Source organism: Carcharodon carcharias, chromosome 9, assembly GCF_017639515.1.
Source record: "Carcharodon carcharias isolate sCarCar2 chromosome 9, sCarCar2.pri, whole genome shotgun sequence".
NCBI classification, from domain to species: Eukaryota; Metazoa; Chordata; class Chondrichthyes; order Lamniformes; family Lamnidae; genus Carcharodon; species Carcharodon carcharias.
This window is the reverse complement of record NC_054475.1, coordinates 69,691,239-69,711,827: the sequence shown is the minus strand read 5'-3', so window position 1 is coordinate 69,711,827 and position 20,589 is coordinate 69,691,239. Positions and strand designations below refer to the sequence as shown.

At 43.2% G+C, this 20,589-nt stretch overlaps 1 protein-coding gene across 2 annotated transcripts in view; it reads left to right on the top strand.

Annotated features, from left to right (window-relative positions):
• Window positions 1-20,589, top strand: part of kdm5ba (lysine (K)-specific demethylase 5Ba) — a 311,188-nt gene that overhangs the window by 249,080 nt on the left and 41,519 nt on the right. For both annotated transcript variants that reach the window (XM_041195103.1, XM_041195104.1), the window contains 2 exons: window positions 9,870-10,049; window positions 17,924-18,031. In XM_041195103.1, the coding sequence (XP_041051037.1) occupies window positions 9,870-10,049; window positions 17,924-18,031 (288 nt within the window). The remainder of the gene's footprint in view (window positions 1-9,869; window positions 10,050-17,923; window positions 18,032-20,589) is intronic.

Sequence of the window (20,589 nt, the reverse complement as noted above, 5' to 3'; positions counted from 1 at the left end):
CAATGTAGAGGAGACCGCAAGATATTAATGTTTGTTTTTAAAAAAGTATTAGAGAAATTAATGGGGCTTAAAGTAGGTAAACGATGTACATCCCAGAGTGTGGAAAGAGATGGCTGTAGAGATAGTAGATGCATTGGTGGTCATCTTTCAAATTACATAGACTCTGGAATGGTTCCTGGATATTTGAAGGTGGCAAATGAGACCCCACTATTTTAAGAAAGGAGGGAGAGAGAAATGGGGGAACTAAAGACCTGTTAGCCTGAGTAGTAGGGAAAATGTTAGAATCTATAATCAAGGATGTGATAACAGGATAATTAGAAAATAATAGTAAGATTTGGCCAAGTCAACATGGGATTATGAAAGAGGAATCATGTTTGGCAAACCAGTTGGAGCTTTTTGAGGATGTAACTAGCAGAATAGGTCAGAATAGGGGTAGCTGTATTGTATATTTAGATTTTCAGAATGCTTTTGATAAGGTCCCACACAAGATTAGAGCACATGGGATTGGGATATATTGGCAAAGATTCAGAACTGGTTAACAGTCTGAAAACAGAGTAGGAGTAAATGGATCATTTGCAGGTTGGTAGGCTGTGACTAGGGGGTACCGCATGGATCGCTGCTTGGGTTCCAGCTATTCACAATCAATAGCAATAATTGGGATGTGGGCATTAAATGTAATATTTCCAAGTCTTCACGTGACACAAAACTAAGTGGAAGTTGTAAGGAGGATGCAAAGAGAATTTAGAGAGGCTAAGTGAGTGGGCAAAAATTTGGCAGATGGAATATAATGTAGAGAAATGTGAGGTCATCCACTTTGTAGGCAAAACGGAAATACAGTAGGCAGAATCGTCCAAGATTTGCATTAAGCGCAATAGTGGGCTGGAGAAAGGACATTTTACCCGCTGGCTGCAATGGTGGGTTTTTGAGCCGTATCATCCCAATCCTGTCTCGTTAATCATGCATTCCCAGGAAATACACCATTTCGCTGGCGGGTGACCTCCAATTCACCCCCCCACATCGTCACCTCTATGCTTCCAACCCGGGACTGCTGCACAGAAGACTGCAGCCCCCGACTGAGTTACGTATCCCTGGCACGCCTTCTGGACACCGTTATAACCCGTCACAATGTCCTCTACCCCAACTCTGGCTGTAGAAGGCCTATCAGTGTCACCACTCAGGCTTGGGAGGCAGTGGTAGTGGTGGTCAGTGCCAATGCTGCATAGAAGAGATTCACCATCCAGTGCAGAAAGAGGATGATTGATCTCATCCTACTGCCAGGATAAGGTAACCATCTCATCACTCTAAACTCTCGTACTCACAGGCCCATCACACATTCACTGGCATCACATTCACTGTTAGTTCAAGGGACATCATTACTCACTCTCTCACACACACCCTCACATCTCCATCAGGCCTCATTTCCTCTGGAGACTGCCTCCTCAGTCCTTATCCTCTTGAGGCCACTTGCCCAGAGCAACATGTGTCCCCACACACACCCTGGGGTATCATCCTACCCCAGTAACGCCTGAGCCCTGCGGCCTCTTCTCTTGCAAGCCATAGCCATATAGATGTTGAAAAGCCTTACGGCTTGTCTCATAAGTAGAGACCTGCCTGTGAGCCTGCAATAAAGTGATGTGGTGCTGCCTGTGAAGCCTGACGCTGATGACTGCTAGTGTTGCCTGAAGCAAGGTAGGCAAACAAGCCTCAAAGTCACGAGTGAAGTGCAGCTCGCCAGGTGCACGCCGCTTATGTTCAGTTGTGAAAAAATGCCTAGATGATCCAGTGTGGGGTGGATGATTCTGGTGAGCAGGGCTTATAATGATATGCAGATGTATTAAAATGAGTTCTTGACACCTGGCGGCAAGAGAGGTGGCCCGCCATTGACGGACAGAGCAGACGATCGCAACCTGGTTTCACAATGTCATGAAATCGATTTTTGACCTTCCCGCCGTATCGTCCACTCACGTCTGCCATGATGCCCGATTTCAAAGGGCATGGAAAATTCCGGCCAGCACATTTCTTAAATGCTGAGAGGCTGGGAATTGTTGAACTTCAAAAGGACTTGAGTACCCTTGGCCATGAGTCACTGAAAGCTAACACACAGATACACCAAGCAATTAAGAATGCAAGTGGTTCATTACAAGAGGATTTGCGTATAGGAGTAAATCACAGAATCACAGTGCAGAAGAGAGAATGTTTCCCTTGGCTGGGGGAATCTAGAACCAAATCTAGAACCAGGGACACAGTATCAATAAGGGGCAGGCCATTTAGGACTGAGATGAGAAATTTCACGCAAAGGGTAGTGAACCTCTGCCCCAGAGGGCTGTGGAGGCTCAGTTACTGAGTGCTCAAGACTGAGATCAATAGATTTCTACATATTAAAACATCGAGGGATACGGGGATAGTGCAGAGAAATAATGTTGAAGTAGAAGATGAGCCATGATCTCATTTAATGCTGGAGCAGGCTGGAAGGACTGAATGGCCTACTCCTCCTACTTCTTATGTTCTTAAATCCTTTCTGCAACAAATGTTTAGGATCTGGAAAGCACTGCCTGAAGGTATGATGGAAGCAGGTTCCATCATGGTTTTTAAAAGAGAACTGAACAGTCATCTGAAGAGAGAAAATTTGCAGAGCTATGGGGTAAAGGCGAGGGAGTCGGACAAGTTGAGTTGCTCTTGCAGAAAACTGGCATGGACATGATGGGCTGAGTGGCCTCCTCCTTTGCTGTAACCATTGTATGAGCATATTGAATGGTGGAGTAGGCTCAAGGAGCTGGATCATCTAGCTCTGCTCTTATTTCTTCTTACAAATTGAGATTTCTGCGCTCTCCTAATTCTGGTCTTTTGCACTTGGCAGGTTAATCACCTTCTTCTCTAGTATGCTTTTCCCCTTTCCTATTTCTTTTTAGAAGCTGTTTTGTAATTTCTTCCAGTTAAGACCAAGATTCTACACTTGAAATGTAAAGATCAATGGTTTTAAGACTAATTTAGACTGATGAAACAAAAGAGCCCTTGATACTGGTAATTGGCTTGGATGTCTACAATTTCGTGCTGAATTGGCAATCTGACTTTAGAGTGGAAATTGAAAAAAATTAGGGGATACTCTTCTGAGTTCCGTATTGTAAGGGGAGGTTTTCCTTGCATCAGGCCAGTGCCAAACCTAGCTAGAGAATGCTTGATATAAAGGTTGGGTGATAAAAATGGACAAAGAGTTATCTGGCTATTAGGGTAATGTTATGATCCAATTTTATTTGATTCCGGTGGCCTCTTGTAAGTATAGATTTTTCTTTATTTTTTCTTGGGCTGTGGGTGTCACTGGTAAGGCCAACCTTTATTGCCCATCCCTAATCCCTTGAGAAGGTGATGGTGAGCCGCTGTCTTGAACTGCTGCAGTCCATGTGGTGTAGGTCCACCCGTAGTGCTGTTAGAGAGATTTTCAGAATGTTAACCCAATGACAGTGAAGGAACGACGATATAGTTCCAATCAGGATGGTGTGTGACTTGGCAGGCAGGGTGGGGGGCAGTGGAGCTGGGTGGAATTTTCAAGTGGTAGTCTTTCCATGGGTCTGCTGCCCTTGTCTTTCTGGGTAGTAGAGGTGATAGGTTTGGCAAGTGTTATGGCAGGAGCCTTGGTGAGTTTCTGCAGTGCATCTTGTAGGTGGTGCACATGGCTGCCACTGTGTGGCATTGGTGAAGGTGGTGAACCCTTAAGAAAATGGTGCTGGTCAAGCAAATGGAGAGCTTTCCATTACACTCCTAACTTGTACCTTGTAGATGGTGGACAGGCTTTAGGGAATCAGAAGTGAGTTAGGTGCTGCAAAATTCTAAGTTTTATTCTTAAAACCATAATATTTAAATAGCTGATTCAGCTCTATTTCTGATCAATGGTAGTCCCCAGGATCTTGATGGTAATGCCTTTGAATCTCAAGGGAAGATAGCTAGATTCTCTCTTCATGGGGATGGTTGTTGCCTGGCACTGATGTGGCATGAATATTACTTGCCACTCATCAGCCCAAACCTGAACATTGCCCAGGTCTTGCTGCATGCGACACACAGAAACATAGAAACTAGGAGCAGGAGTAGGCCATTAGGCCTTTCGAGCCTACTCCGCCATTCATTATGATCATGGCTGATCATCCAACTCGATAGCCTGCTCCCGCTTTCTCCCCATATTCTTTGATCCCTTTCGCCCCAAGAGCCATATCTAACTCCTCCTTGAAAACATAGAATGTTTTGGCCTCAGCTACTTTCTGTGGTAACGAATTCCACAGGCTCACCACTCTCTGGGTGAAGAAATTTCTCCTCATCTCAGCCCTAAATGGTCCACCCCATATCCTCAGACTGTGATTCCTGGTTCTGGACCCCCCCCCCCCCCCCCACCCAACCACCGACTGTCGGGAACATCCTTCCTGCATCTACCCTGTCTAGTCATTAGAATTTTATAGGTTTATGAGATCCTACCTCATTCTTCTGAACTCCAGCAAATATAATCCTAACCGACTCAATCGCTCCTCATATATCAGTCCTGCCATCCCAGGAATCAGTCTGGTAAACCTTCGCTGCACTTCCTCTATAGCAAGAACACCCTTCCTCAGTTAAGGAGACCAAAACTGCACACAATATTCCAGGTGTGGTCTCACCAACGCCCTGTATAATTGCAGCAAGACACCCCTGCTCCTGCACTCGAATCCTCTTGCTATGAAGGCCAACATACCATTTGCCTGCTTTATTGCCTTGTTGCACCTGCATGCTTACCTTCAGCGACTGGTGTACGAGGGCACTGAGGTCTCGTTGCAGATTCTCCTCTTTCGATTTATAGCCATTCAGATAATAATCTGCCTTTCTGTTTTTGCTACCAAAGTGAATAACCTCACATTTACCCACATTATACTGCATCTGCCATGCATTTGCCCACTCACTCAGCTTGTCCAAATCACACTGAAGCATCCTCCTCACAGCTCACCTCCCATCCAGCTTTGTGTCATCTGCAAATTTGGAGATATTACATTTAGACACAGACTATTTCAGTATCTGAGGAGTTGTGAATGATACCACATACTGAAATCATCAGCGATACATCCTCACTTTTGACCTTATGTTTGAGGGAAGGTAATTGATGAAACAACTGAAGATGATTTGGCCTAGGACATTACCCTGTGAGACTCTGCAACGATGTTCTTGAACTGAGGTGACTGGCCCCCAACGACCATAGCCATCTTCCTTTGTGTTGGGTAGGGATTTCCCTTGATTACCATTGTTTTGTTTGGGCTCCTAGATATCACACTACATCAAATGAATGCCAAGGAAAGTAACTCACCTCACCTCTTGAATCCAGCTTTTTTGTCTATGTTTGGGCCAAGACTGTAATGAGTTCTGGAACTAAGTGGACCTGGCAGAACCCAAACTGAGCATCAGTAAGCAGGTTATTGCTGATTAATTGCCGCTTGTAGCACTGTCGATGGTGTCTTCCATCTCTTGGTTTACAATTGTGAACAGTCTGGGACAATAATTGGATTGGATTTGTCCTGCTTTACGTGGGCAAGACATACTTGGGCAGTTCTGCACATTGTCAGGAAGGTGCCCGAGTTGTAGTTGTACTGGAACAGCTTGGCTAAGGGTGCGACTAGTTACGGAGCAAAAGTCTTCAAACCTGCAGCCAGGATTTTCACAGAATCGTTATGGCACAGAAGGAGGCCATTTAGCCCACCGCGTCTGCACTGGCTCTCAGAATGAGCAACTCACAGAGTACCATTCCTTCCAGTAACCCTTCACTTTCTCCCTTTTCAGACAATAGTTTAATTCCCTTTTGAAAGCTTCAAGGCTCAGGCAGTATATTCCAAACCCTAACCACATGCTGTGTAAAAACATTTCTCCCCATATCGCTTTTGCTGCTTTTTACTAATTACTTACAATTTGTGCCCTGTTATTCTCAATCCTTTAACAAGTGGGAACAGTTTATCTCTATCTACTCTGTCCAGACCACTCATGATTTTGAATACCTCTATCAAATCTTCTCTCAACCTTCTTTTCTCAAAGGAAAACAGCCAGATCTTCTCCAATCTATTTTTATAACTGAAGTTTCTCATCCCTGGAGCCATTCTTGTAATTCTTTTCTGTACCCCATCTAATGCCTTCACATCCGTTCTAAAGTGCAGCGCCCAGAAGTAGACACAATACGCTAGCTGAGGCCGAACTTGTGACTTACGCAAATTCAACATAACCTTGCTGTTGTATTCTCTGCCTCTATTAATAAAGCCCAGATATACTTTATGTTTATTAATTGCTCTCCCAGCTTGTCCTGCCATCTTCAATGATTTATGCACATATACACCTAGGTCCCTCTGCAACTCCATTCCCTTTAAAGTTGTACCCTTCAATTTATATTCTCTCTCCATGTTCCTCCTGCCAAAATGAATCACCTCACACTTTTCTGCATTGAACTTCATCTGCCACCTGTTTGCCCATTCCACCAACTTGTCTATGTCCGTTTGAAGTTCTACATTATCCTCCTCACAGTTCACAATGCTTCCAAGTTTTGTATCATCCCCAAATTCTGAATTTATGCACTGCACACCAAGGTCTAGGTCATCAATATATATCAGGAAGAGCAAGGGTCCCAACATGACTCCTGGGGAACTCCAGTACAGACCTTCCTCCAGTACAAGAAACATAGATTAACCACTACTGTCTGTTTCCTATTGCTCAATCAATTCTGTATTCATATTGCTACTGCCCCTTTTATTCTATGAGCTATGATTTTGCCCATATGTCTGTTGTGTGGCAGTGTATCAAACACCTTTCGTAAGTCCATCTATACCACATCAGCATTGTCCTCACCAACCTTCTCTGTTACCCCTTCAAAAAAACCCAGCAAGTTAGTTAAGCATGATTTTTCCTGAAGAAATCCATGCTGGCTTTCCTTAATTAGCCCACATTTGTCCATGTGACTATTGATTTTGTCCCAAATTACTATTTCTAGACATTTCCCCACCACCAAAGTTAAACTGACTGGCCTGTAGTTGTTAAGCTTACCTTTACACTTTTTTTGAACAAGGGTGTAACATTTGCTATTCTCCAGTCTTCTAGGACCACCCCTGAGCCTACTGAAGACGGAAAAATTATGGCCAGTGCCTCTGCAATTTCCACTCCCACTTCCCTCAGTATCCTAGCATGCATCTCATCCGGTCCCGGTGCCTTATCAACAAGTAGAGATAACCTATCCATACCACCTCCTTTTTGATTTTAAATCCACCTAGTGTCTCAATTACCTTATCTTTTACCATGGCTTGGGTAGCATCTTCCTTTGTAAAGTCTGATGCAAAGCACTCAGCTATGCCTTCTGCCTCCATGTGTAAATCTCCCTTTTTATTTATTAGCAGGATGTGGGCTTTGCTGGCTAGACCAGCGCTTATTACCCATTCCTAGTTGCCCTTGAGAAGGTGGTGGTGGTGAGCTGTCTTCTTGAACCACTGCAGTCCATGTGGTTTGGTACAACCACAGTGCTGTTAGAAAGGGAGTTTCAGGATTTTGACCCAGTGACAGTGAAGGAACATCAATATATTTCCAAGTCAGGATGGTTATTGACTTGGAGGGGAACTTCCAGGTGGTGATGTTCCCATCTATTTGCTGCCCTTGTCCTTATAGATGGTATTGGCAGTGGGTTTGGAAATTGCTGTCTAAGAAGCCTTGGTGAATTCCTGCTGTGCATCTTGTAGATTATACACACTGCTGCTACTGTGCGTCAATTTGGAGGGAGTGAATGTTTGTGGATGTGGCGCCAATCAAGCGGGCTGCTTTGTCCTGGACAGTGTCAAGCTTCTTTAGTGTTGTGGGAGCTGCACTCATCCAGGCAAGTTGGGAGTATTCCATCACACTCCTGACTTGTGCCTTGTGGACAGGCTTTGGGGAGTCAGGAGATTTCATACTCAGGATCCCTAAGCTCTGATCTGCTCTTGTAGCTATGGTATTTATATAGCTAGTCCAGTTCAGTTTCTGGTCAATGCTAACCTCTAGGATATTTGATAGTGGGGGATTCAATGATGGTAATGCCTTTGAACATCAAGGGGCGATGGTTAGATTCTCTCTTGTTGGAGATGGTCATTGCCTGGCACATCTGTGGCGCAAACTTTTCTTGCCACTTGTCAGCCCAAGCCTGGATATTGTCTAGGTCTTCCTGCACTTGGACATGGACTGCTTCAATATATGAGAAGTCGCGAATGGTGCTGAACATTGCACAATCATCAGCGAACATCCCCACTTCTGAATTTTTGATGGAAGGAAGGTCATTGATGAAGCAGCTGAAGATGGTTAGGCCGAGGACACGATCTTGAGGAACTCCTGCAGTGATGTCCTGGAGCTGAGATGGCTGACCCCCAACAACCATAACCTTTGTGCTAGGTATGACTCCAACCAGTGGAGAGCTGTCCCCCTGATTCCCATTGACTTCAGTTTTGCTAGGGCTCCTTGATGCCACATTTGGTCAAATGCAACCTTGATGTCAAGGGCAGTCACGCTCACCTCACATTGGGAGTTCAGCTCCTTTGTTTGAACCAAGGCTTTAATGAGATCAGGAGCTGAATGGCCCTGGTGGAACCCAAACTGGGCTTCAGCGAGCAGGTTATTGTTCAGCAAGTGCTGCTTGATAGCACTGTTGATGATCCCTTCCATTACTTTACTGATGATCGAGAGTAGACTGATGGGGCGGTAATTGGCTGGGTTGGATTTGTCCTGCTTTTTGATCCCTAATTGGCTCTTTTACCACCCTTTTTTCTATTTATGTGCCTATAGAAGACTTCTGGATTCCCACTTATATTAGCTGATAGTCTCGTTTCAGACTCCCTCTTTGTTTCTTTTATTCGCTTCTTCACCTCTCCTCTAAACCTTCCGTATTCAATTTAGTTTTCACTTGTCATAAGGGTTATTACAAAATACCAAGAATAGATACATTCCAACGAGAGAGAAAAATTCCAAGGACCGGAGCCATCAAAAAATTTAAAGATAGTATCAGAACTGAAGAAAAAGTATAAAATTGCACAGGCATGGTCAGAAGACTAGTCAGAATATACAGAACAGCAAAGAAAGACTGAAAGATTGATAAGGAGGGAAAAGTATGAGAGAAAGCTAACTAGAAGTATGAAAACAGTAAGAGTTTCTACGGATATTTAAGTAAGAAAAGAGTTAACAAAGTGTGCGTTGGTCCTATAGAAAGTGAGTCTGGGGAATTACTAATGGAAAATAAGGAGCAGGCAGATAAATTGAATAAGTATTTTGCATTAGTCTTCACTATAGAGCAAACACCCAGAAATAGCCGTAAGTCAGGAATTGGAAGGGAAGGAGGGACTCAGAAAAATTGTAATCACCAGGAAGTGGTATGTAGCCACTTGTTGGAGCTGCAGGCTGATAAATCCCCGGATCCGGATGGACTTCATCCTAGGATCTTAAAAGAAGTCTAGGAAACTGAGGACTATTTCCATGTGCTACCAAAAGCAACTGTACTCCATTCTACATCTGCTAAACATCCAATGCCTCCAACTGGTTAAGTCATGCATATCATCTTGCTAGGTATTCTTAGGTTTAAAAATTATTAGGTATTTACAAATAAATAGATGTCTATATAATAAATGTCATTTGTTTACTGCTTTCGTTGATTAAAGAGCAGTTGTAGAATCAGTCTGCAAAATATCAGTAAAAATCCTGCAATATTATCTAATAAAATAGATTTTAAAATGCAAAATACATGCATACTGCCCCAGCTTTGAATCTGTGTTACAAGTGTGATTTTAAGTGTGGCTGAATTTCACAAGTGGACCACTTTTGAAGCATTTCATGTTCAGTATGGACATTATCTTGTGTTTTGTATATGTTTTTAGAGTTCTGACCAGCATCCCCCAGTGGAAACATTGGTAGAGCTTTTAACACGAGGCCGTACAATCCCAGTATGTCTGGATCCACTTCCTCAACTTGAGTCCCTGTTTGCAGATGTCGAGAGCTGGAAAGATTGTGCAGCTAAAACATTTCTGAAAAAGAACTCCAGCTGCTCCCTTTACGAGGTAAGGAAACCGATGGTACTGTTAGGAAGAGAGTTCCAAGATTTTGACCCAGTGACCGTGAAGGAACAGGGATATAGTTCGAAGTCAGGATGGTGTGTTACTTGGTTGGGGAGGTGGGAGATGGAATTTTTAGGTGGTGGTGTTCCCATGCATCTGCTGCCCTTGTCCTTCTGGGTGATAGAGGCCTTGGGTGCTGTTGAAGGGCCCTTGGTGAGTTACTACAGTGCATCTTGTAGATGGTACACACTGCTGCTATTGCGTTAGTGGTGGAAGAGGTGAATGTTTATGGTGGTGGATTGGGTATCAGTCAAATGAGCTGCTTTGCCCTGGTTGGTGTTAAGCTTCTTGAGTGTTGGAGCTGCACTCAGCTAGGCAAATGGAGAGTATTCCATCACACTCCTGACTTGTGCCTTGTAGATGGTGGACAGGCTTTGGGGAATCAGGAGAGGAGTTATTCTCTGCAGAATTCCCAGCCACTGACCTGCTCTTGCAGCCACAGTATTCATATGCCTAGTCTAGTTCATTTCTGGTCAATAGTAACCCCCAGGATGTTGGTAGTGGGGGATTCAGTGATGGTAATGACATTGAATGTCAAGGAGAGGTGGTTAAATTCTTAGAGTCATAGAGGTCTGCAGCACAGATAAAGGCCCTTTGGCCCATCGAGTGCGTCGGTCAAACAAGTAATTAACTATTCTGATCCCATTTTCCAGCATTAGGCCCATAGCCTTGTATGTCAAGGCATTGCAAGTGCACATCCAAATACTTCTTAAATGTTATGAGGGTTCCTGCCTCTACCACCCTTTCAGGCAGAGAGTTCCAGATTCCCACCACCCTCCGGGCAAAAATTCTTCCTCACATCCCCTCTAAATCTCCTGCCCCTTACCTTAAATCTATGCCCCCGGTTATTGATCCCTCCACCAAGGAGAAAAGTTCTTTCCTGTCTACCCTATCTATGCCCCTCATAATCTTATACACCTCAATCATAACCCCCCTCAATCTCGTCTGCTCCAAGGAAAATAACCCCATATAACTAAAACTCTCCAGCCCAGGCAACATCCTGGTAAATCTCCTCTGCACTCTCGCTAGTGCAATCACATCCTTCTTATCATGCGGATTCCATAACTGCATGCAATACTCCAGCTGTGGCCTAACCAGCGTTTTATACAGTTCCAGCATAACCTCCCTGCTCTTATATTCTATGCCTTGGCTAATAAAGGCAAGTATCCCATATGCCTTCTTAACCACCTTATCTACCTTAAGGGACCGGTGGACAGGCACACCAAGGTCCCTCTGATCCTCGGTACTTCCCAGGGTCCTAGCATTCATTGTGTATTCCAGTACCTTGTTTGTCCTGCCCAAGTGCTTCACCTCAGATTTATCCGGATTAAATTCCATTTGCCACTGATCAGCCCGTCTATATCCTCCTGTAATCTAAGGCTATCCTCCTCATGATTTACCACCCCACCAATTTTTGTGTCATCCGCGAACTTACTGATCAACCCTCATACATTCAAGTCTAAATTATTTACACATACTGTTAATAGCAAGGGACGCAACACCGATCTCTGTGGAACCCCACTGGACACAGGCATCCAGTCACAAAAACACTCCTCAACTATCAACCTCTGCTTCTTGCCACTCAGCCAATTCTGGATCCAATTTGCCAAATTGCCTTGGATCCCATAGGCTCTTACCTTCATTATCAATCTCCCATGCGGGACCTTTTCAAAAGCCTTGCTGAAGTCCAAGTAGACTACGTCGAATGCATTGCCCTCATCTACATATCTGGTCATCTCTTTGAAAAATTCAATCAAATTGGTCAGACATGACTCCCCTTAACAAACCATGCTGACTGTCTTTGATTAATCCCTGCCTGTCCAAGTGCAGATTAATTCTGTCCCTCAGAATTGCTCCCAATAGTTTCCCCACCATTGAGGTTAGACTGATTGGCCTGTGGTTCCCTGGTTTATCCCTTCCTCCCTTCTTGAATAACGGTACCACATTGGCTGTCCTCCAGTCCTCTGGCACCTCTCCTGTGGCCAGAGAGGTATTGAAAATTATTGCCAGCACCCCTGCTATCTCTTCCCTTGCTTCAATCAACAGCCTGGGAGACATTTCATCTGGGCCTGGAGATTTATCTACTTTTAAGCCTGTCAGACCACTTAGAACCTCCTCCCTTTCTATGCTAGTTTCTTTAATTATATGACAGTCCTTCTGCCTGATTTCCATACCCATGTCGTCTTTCTCACTTGTGAACACTGACGCAAAGTATTCATTTAGAACCCTACCTATGTCTTCCGGCTCCACACATAAATTACCACTATGGTCCTTAATGGGCCCTACTCTTTCCCTGATTATCCTCTTACTCTTAATGTACTTGTGAAATAACTTTGGATTTTCCTTTTTTTACCTGCCAATGTTTTTTCATGCCCAAGTTTCCCCCCTACACATCCTATACTACTCTAGGGCTTCCGCTGTTTTGAGCCCTCGGTATCTGCCATAAGCCTCCCTTTTTCTTTTTATCCAATCCTATATTTCCTTTGACATCCAGTGCTCCCTGGATTTGTTGGTCCCACCCTTTATCTTTACTGGAATATGTTGGCCCTGTACTCTCCCTATTTCCTCTTTGAATGAGTCCCACTGCTCTGATGCAGATTTACTTAAAAGTAGCTGCTCCCAGTCCACTGTGGCCAAATCATATCTGATCTTATTAAAATTGGCCTTCCCCCAGTTTATAACTCTGATTTCCGGTCCATCCTTGTCCTTTTCCATAACAACCTTGAATCTAACGGAGTTATGATCACTATCTGTAAAATGTTTCCCCACTGATACCTCTGCCACTTGCCTGGCTTCATTCCCTAAAATTAAGTCCAGGACCCCCCCCACCACTCTCTTGTAGGACCTTCTACATACTGACTTATAAAGCTCTCCTGGATGCATTTTAAGAATTCCACTCCCTCTAAACCTATCACACTATGACGAGCCCAGTTAATGTTGGGGAAGTTGAAATCCTTGATCAATATTGCGATACCCTTCTTCTTTTACCTCCTTCCCTTCCTTGCTTGAAGACCCTTTATCCTGGAATATTGAACTGCCAATCCTGCCCCACTCTCAACCATGTCTCTGTGACAGCAATGGCATCATACTCCCATGTGTTGATTTGTCGCCTCAACTCATCTGCCATATTCATCAGACTCCTTGCATTAAAATAAATACTGTCCAACCTTGCCAAACTCGCTTGTGCCTTAACTGGCCTATAATTTCTATGCCTGCCAGACTCACTTGTTCTCTCTTCTAATTTTGGCTGTGCATTTTCCCCCTGCTGAACCTCCTCTCAGAATCTCATCCCCCTGCCAAGTTAATTTAAACCCTCCCCACCAGCATGAGCAAATCTCCCGCCAGGTTGTTGGTCCCATTCCGGTTCAGGCGCAACCCGTCCGCCTTGTACAGGTTCCACTGCCTCCAGAAACGGTCCCAATGTTCCAGAAATCTAAAGCCCTCTCTCCTGCACCATCTTGTTGGGGATGGTCATTGTCTGGCACTTGTTTGGCATGACTGTTAATTGCCACTTATCAACCCAAGCCCGAATATTGTTCAGGTTTAGCTGCACGTGGGCACGGACTGTTTCAGGTCAGAGGAACCGCAAATGGTGCTGAACATTGTGTAATCATCAGTGAACATCCCCACTTCTGACCTTATAGTGGAGGGAAGGTCACTGATGAAGCAGCTGAAGATGGTTGGGCTGAGGACACTCTCCTGAGGAACTCCTGCAGCGATGTCCTGGAACTGAAATGATTGATCTCCAACAACCACAACCAACTTCCTTTTGTGTTAGATATGACTTCAACCAGCTGAGAGTTTTACCCCTGATTCCTATTCGCTTCAGTTTTTCTAGGGCTCCTTGATGCCACACTCAGTCAAATGTCGCCTTGATGTCAAGGGCAGTCACACTCACCTCACCCCAGGAGTTGAGCATTTTTGTCTATGTTTGGACCAAAGTTGTGATGAGGTCAGGAGCTGAGAGGCCCTAGCAGAATCTGAGCTGAGTGGCCCTAGCAGAACCCGAGCTGAGCATCAGTGAACAGGTTATTGCAGTGTAAGTGCCACTTGATAGCATTGTCGATGATCCCTTCCATCCCTTTGCTGATGATCGAGTGTAGACTGATTTGGTGGTAGTTGGCTGGGTTTGATTTGTCCTTTTTGTTCATAATACTTCAGCAAATTGTCAAATGATTGAGATTGGTAATGCAATTAGGAAGGCAAATGAACAGTGGAACCATGAATACAGATATACAATGAATGGAAGATGGTTAAGAAAGAGTTTGGGGACCTGAGACTAACAGATTTTTACTTGTCAATATAATGTATCAAAATGCAGTTAGAGTGTTGGGATCAAAGAAAATGCAGAGGTTATATTGGTGCTTTATAACGCACCTGACAGGCATGGTCAGAGTGGTCATTGGTTGGGTTGGATTTATCCTGATTTTTGTGGACAGGTCATACCTGAGCAATTTTGCACATTGCAGAGTAGATGCCAGTTTTGTAGCTGGATGGGAACAGCTTGGCTAAGGGCACAGCTAGTTCTGGGACACAAGTTTTCAGTACCAATGCCGGAAGGTTGTCAGTATCCAGTGCCTTCAGCCATTTCTTGATATCATGTGGAATGAATCAAATTGGCTGAAGACTGGCATCTGTGATGCTGGGCACTGCAGGAGGAGGCTGGAATGGATCATTCACTCGGCATCCCTGGCTAAAGACGGCTGCAAACGCTTCAGTATTTGAATGCCAGAATAAGTCTGAAAAAGCAATATGTCATTACTTAGGATCATGTACTGTCGTTCTGAAGAACATCCTGTGTAAAAGCCCAACAAATGAAATGAATACGCTGATATCCTTAATCTCATCCTACCCAGCCTGAGCTGTATCCAACTAGCCCAAATTTTTGCCTGACCTGAAATTCCGTCCTATCAAAATCCCACCTAATTTGAAATCCCATCCTACCCGACCTTGCACCTGATGTGGATCCCACCTATCACAACCTCATACCTAATCTTATAGAATCGTAGAATGGCCTCCATTTGTGCTGTCACCATTCAGCCCATCATGTCTGTTCTGGTTCTCTGCAAGATCAATCCGTTTAGGGGGAAATGGTGTTGTAGTGATAATGTCACTGGACTAGTAATCCAGAGGCAGGCTAATGCTCTGGGGACAAGGGTTAAAATCCCACCATGGCAGCTTGTGGAATTTGAATTCAATTAATTAAAAAAAAACCTTAAATTCTAGTCTCAGTAATGGTGACCATGAAACTATCATCTATTGTAAAAACCCACCTGGTTCATTAATGTCCTTTAGGGAAGGAAATCCACTGCCCTTACATGTGATTCAGGACCCACAGCTCTCTGAAATGGCCTAGCAAGCTATTCAGTTCATGGGTAGTTAGGGATGGGCAATAAATGCTGACCTTTCCAGCAATGTCCCAATGCCCGCATCCCATGAAAGCATAAATTAACTTCCGCTGCCCTGCCCCTTCCCTATATCCCTGCAAATTGTTTCGCTTCAAGTACTTAATTGATTCCCTTTTGGAAGCTACAGTTGAATCTGCTTCCACCACCTTCTCTGGTGGTACATTCCAGAGCATAACCACTCACTGATTAAAAAGGGTTTTCCTCATGTCGCCTTTGGTTCTTTTTCCATTCACAAATCTCTGCCCTCTGCTTCTTGACCCTTTTTCCAATAGGAACAGTTTCTCTCTGTCTAGACACCTCATGATTTTGAATGCTTTTATCCGATCTTTTCAGCTCCAAGGAAACAACACCAGCTTCTCCAATCAATCCATGTAACTCAAGTTCCTCAATCCAGGAACCATTCTAGTGAATCTTTTCTGAAGCCTCTCAGAAGCCTTCCTAAAGTGCGGCGCCCTGAATTGGACGCAATACACAAATTCTGACTGAACCAGACTTATACAGAAGTTCATCATTACTTCTTTGCTTTTGTACTATTTGGTCTCTATTTGGTCCAAAACCCCATATCCTTTTTCAACCTCCCACCACCACCACCCCCCACCCCCCAAACAATTTGTGCACATATGCTCCCAGGTCTTTCTGTTCCACCTTTAGAAGTATACCCTTTACTTTATATTGATTCTCCTCATTCTTCCTCCTAAAATTTATCTTTGTGGTAAACTTCATCTGCCACATGTTCACCTGTTACAGCATGCTGTTTACATGTTCTTGAAGTCGATCACTACCCTCCTTATAATTCACAATGCTTCAAGTTTTGTCATCTGCAAGTTTCAAAGTTATCTTGTTCATCTTTAATGTATTTCAAGAAAAGCAGTGAGCCTCAGGAGCCCCCCTGCGTGTCTTCCTCCAGTCCAAAAAACAACTGTTCACACAATTCTCTGTTTCTTGTCCCTCAGCCAACTTCGTATTTGTTCTGCCAATGTCCCCTTCACTTCATGGGCTTCTGCCTTGCTGACAAACCTGTTATGTGGCATTTTATCAAATGCCTTTCGGAGGTCCATGTCTACTACATAACCACATTACCTTTTCTTTATTCATTCACGGGATGTGGGCTTCGCTGGCTGGGCCAGCATTTATTGCCCATCCTTAGTTGCCCTCGATCATCAACCCTCCCTGTTACTTATCAAAAAAAACTCAGTCAAGTTAATTAAACTCTTATGCCTTTAACAAATCTATGCTGGCTTTCTTTAATTAATCTGCACTTGTCCAGGTGACTGTTTCTTTTGTCCTGGATTATGGTTTCTAAAAGCTGTGCCAACACCAAGGTTAAACTGGGTGGTCCATAGTTGCTGGCTTTATCCATACACCCGTTTTTGAACAAAGATGTAGCATTTGAAATTCTCCAGTCCCCTGGCATTACTCCTGTATCTAAGGAGGATTGGAAGATTTAATACCATCCTTCCCAAACCCTTATACCAATGCTGAATTTCATCTTCCAAACCTATGCCTGAATGAATCCATTCCGGTCAAACCTTGTGTCTGACCTGAATCTCATCCTTCCCAACCTTGTGCCGGTCATTTTCTAACAGGAGACTTTCAAATCACTCTCATTGCTGGGTATTCTATTCGTATTAATTATCATTTGTACCTTTGTCTACATTTGCAAATTAATATTGGGGAGATTTAAATTCTTTGGGACTGCCAGCTGACCATGTGCTTGTTGGGTGAGTGAACATACTAGATTCACTGGCAGTTTCCAAGCTCCTCGATAAGAGGGAGCAATGACTGTTGTAAGTTTTGTGTAATAATAGGGTTTTGAAAAGAATATTGTTGCAATTTGAATGCTGTGGCAAAATTAATGGTTTATGTTGCCTCGTATGTTTATAAACTTTCCTCATTTGAGTCGGTGATGAAAGGTTTGAGATGGTGAATCTTGCGATTGTAAAATTGTTACTATGAGGGCTATACATTTTTTTTATAATAGTAACACCCAAACATCATTACTTGGTTTCAGCAATTACTTAGGCAACATATACACAATTGGTTGGAAATGTTGAAACTGTTTTAGATCACCAGGAGCGTAATGTTAGTGCTCAAAACAATAATAATGAGACATTTTGCAAGATGCTAAATGCTAACTGACAAATAAAGCAAGGGCTATGTGTATCTTTTCTGTTTCCATATTATGGAGCACTAGAACTGCTTGGAGTTGTTTAGAGCATTGAGTGAACCAACGGACCTAAATCTTCAAGCTGTACCATATGTTTAATATAATGCCAGATTTGGTAATGTTGCTGAAATAGAGGCAATATTAGTGGGTCTTCCAACATTGGTGTCATGTTCTGAGAGATAAACTTTGAAATCTTCTACTATTATTATGTTGCTGATAAATGAGCAATTTTGTCGTTTTAGGTGCTGTGTCCCAGGTCAGACATTTCTGCAACTGGACTGAAAAAGAAAATTAAGAAATCAAAAGAATGTTTGCAGAATGGAAAAGGGAAAGTTCCAAAAGTAGAAAGTGTAAGTTAGCTGGGCAATGGGTCAATGTCATTGACAATATTTTAATAACAGCTTGCAAAGGATATGATTTCAAGTTTGTGCAATTTTAAAATAAGTTTCCCACTATTATTACTATAACTTTCCTACTCATACTGATATACCTACGCAAATAACTTGCCCAATTAAATCTGGTATCACAAAAGCAAAATACTGCAGATGCTGAAAATCTGAAATTAAAACATAAATGCCAAGAATATTCAGCAGATTGTACCGCATCAGCGGAAAGAGAAACAGAGTTAATGTTCCAGGTTGATAATCTTTCTTTTTTATTATTATTCATTCACATGATGTGGGCTTCACTGGCTGGGCCAGCATTTATTGCCCATCCCTAGTTGCCCTTGCGAAGGTGGTGGTGAGCTGCCTTCTTGAACCTCTGCAGCCCATGTGGTGTAGCTACACCCACAGTGCTGTTAGGGAGAGAGTTCCAGGATTTTGACCCAGCAACAATGAAGGAACGGCGATATATTTCCAAGTCAGGATGGTGAGTGACTTGGAAGGGAACCTCCAGGTGGTGGTTTTCCCACCTATCTACTGCCCTTGTCCTTCTGGATGGTAGTGGTCGTGGGTTTGGAAGGTGCTCTCTAAGGAGCCTTGGTGATTTCCTGCTGTGCACCTTGTAGATGGTACACACTGCTGCTACTGTGCGTCAGTGGTGGAGGGAGTGAATGTTTGTGGTTGTGGTGCCAATCAAGCGGGCTGCTTTGTCCTGGATGGTATCGAGCTTCTTGAGTGTTATTGAAGCTGCACTCACCCAGGCAAGTGGAGAGTATTCCATCACACTCCTGACTTGTGCCTTGTAGATGGTGGACAAAACTGCGAAAAGTTAGAAATGTAATAGGTTGTAGGCAGAAGAAATGTCAGGAAAAGACCTAAAAAGGAGGCCTATGATAGGACAAAAGACAGGAGACGTTAAATGTCAAAAGGTGGTGCTGAGCAATTGGATAAGAAAGAAACAAAAGATTTATCTAGAGGAGTTATGAATGGCAGAATAATGAACAGCTTGCTGTCCAAAAGCAAAAACAAGCAGAGCAAGACTGAAAAATCATCAATTTATCAGGTTTTAGAATTTGTTAATAGCATCGGCCTTAGCCCAGTACTAGTACTCATTTCTGAGGCACAAAATCATGAGAAACATGCCGCATTCCAGGACTTGCACAAAATTTAGACTGATTGTTGTGTAGTGATGAGGAAATGTTTTGTTGTTGTGAGTGCTACCTTTCAGATGCGATGTCAAGTAAAGACCCACCAAAAAGCAGATTAACTCATCATTTATCTGCCCGTTGGAGCTTGTGTACAAGTTGGATACAAAATAGTAGCTGCACTTCAAAATGAATTAATTGACTGAATTGTTTTAGGGCAGTTCAGAGACATAAAATACACTATATAAATGCAAATTATTTCTTTTGTTAATGTGGTATGAGTGCTTTGTTGCTTTGCTAACGAAAAGTAGAATAGGGAAATGTGATGACATTTACACTCTAGCCTGCAAGCTAAACTAGTTATAGGCTTCTCAGTTCGTAATACCCCTGAAAAAATTTAGTCCTGTTTTTAGTAAACCTGAGTTCACAATATAAGATAAGCATCATGATGACTATCTTGCTGAGAAATCAAACAGTTTTACTGGTGTCCTCATGTTTCTACTTCCCTGCATCGAGCCATCCTGAGGACAATAGATAATTAGTACAAAATTAAGGACAGTTTTTTGATGCATGCCCATGCCCATTAGTAGATGAATTGAGACCACTCAATATAATTTCATAGCAAATAGGAGAAATAGGGCAGCAAAATAGGAGAAATAGGGCAGAAATTGAACACAGATGGCAGGGTTAAAAGGCCAATGTCCAGTTTGTAACAGTCATCTGCCCCTGCTGGGGCCTCTGCACATGGGAAGCAAAGCAAAGTAAGGGAGAAAGTAATAAAGTCTAAATCAGGATTATAGTGCCAGAGAAATAGGATTCCCAGAAGGGTCAAGGACAGAATCTATTTGGCTCGAGCTAAGGAACAAAATAAGTACAATTACATTGCTCGGTGTATTCTACAGGCCACAGGAGGATGTAGAGGAACAAATTTGCAAGGAAATTACAGAGAGGTGCAATAATTACAGAGTAGTTATAATGGGGGACTTTAGTTACCCAAATATAAATTGGGATAGTCGTAGTGTAAAGGGCAGAGAGGGGTAAGAGGTCCAAGAATGTGTTCAGGAAAATTTTTTATGGCAGAATGTTTCCAGCCCAACGAGAAAGGAGACCAGACCTGATTCTTGGGAATGAGGCAGGGACCTGATTCTTGGGAATGAGGCAGGCATAAATTTGTTGGAATTGTCAAGCCGTCAAGGCATTTAAAACTCCTGCCCTTTCAATAATTGAAAACAACTGCCTGCTGTGTATTTTTTTTAAAATCAGTGCTTGCAATTTCTTTCTATTGACATAATCCTGAGGGGTTGTCATTACAGGATTTATTGCCGCATGGCTGATTTAACAACCTTTCATTATCACAATGGGATGCCTGTCAATACAGTT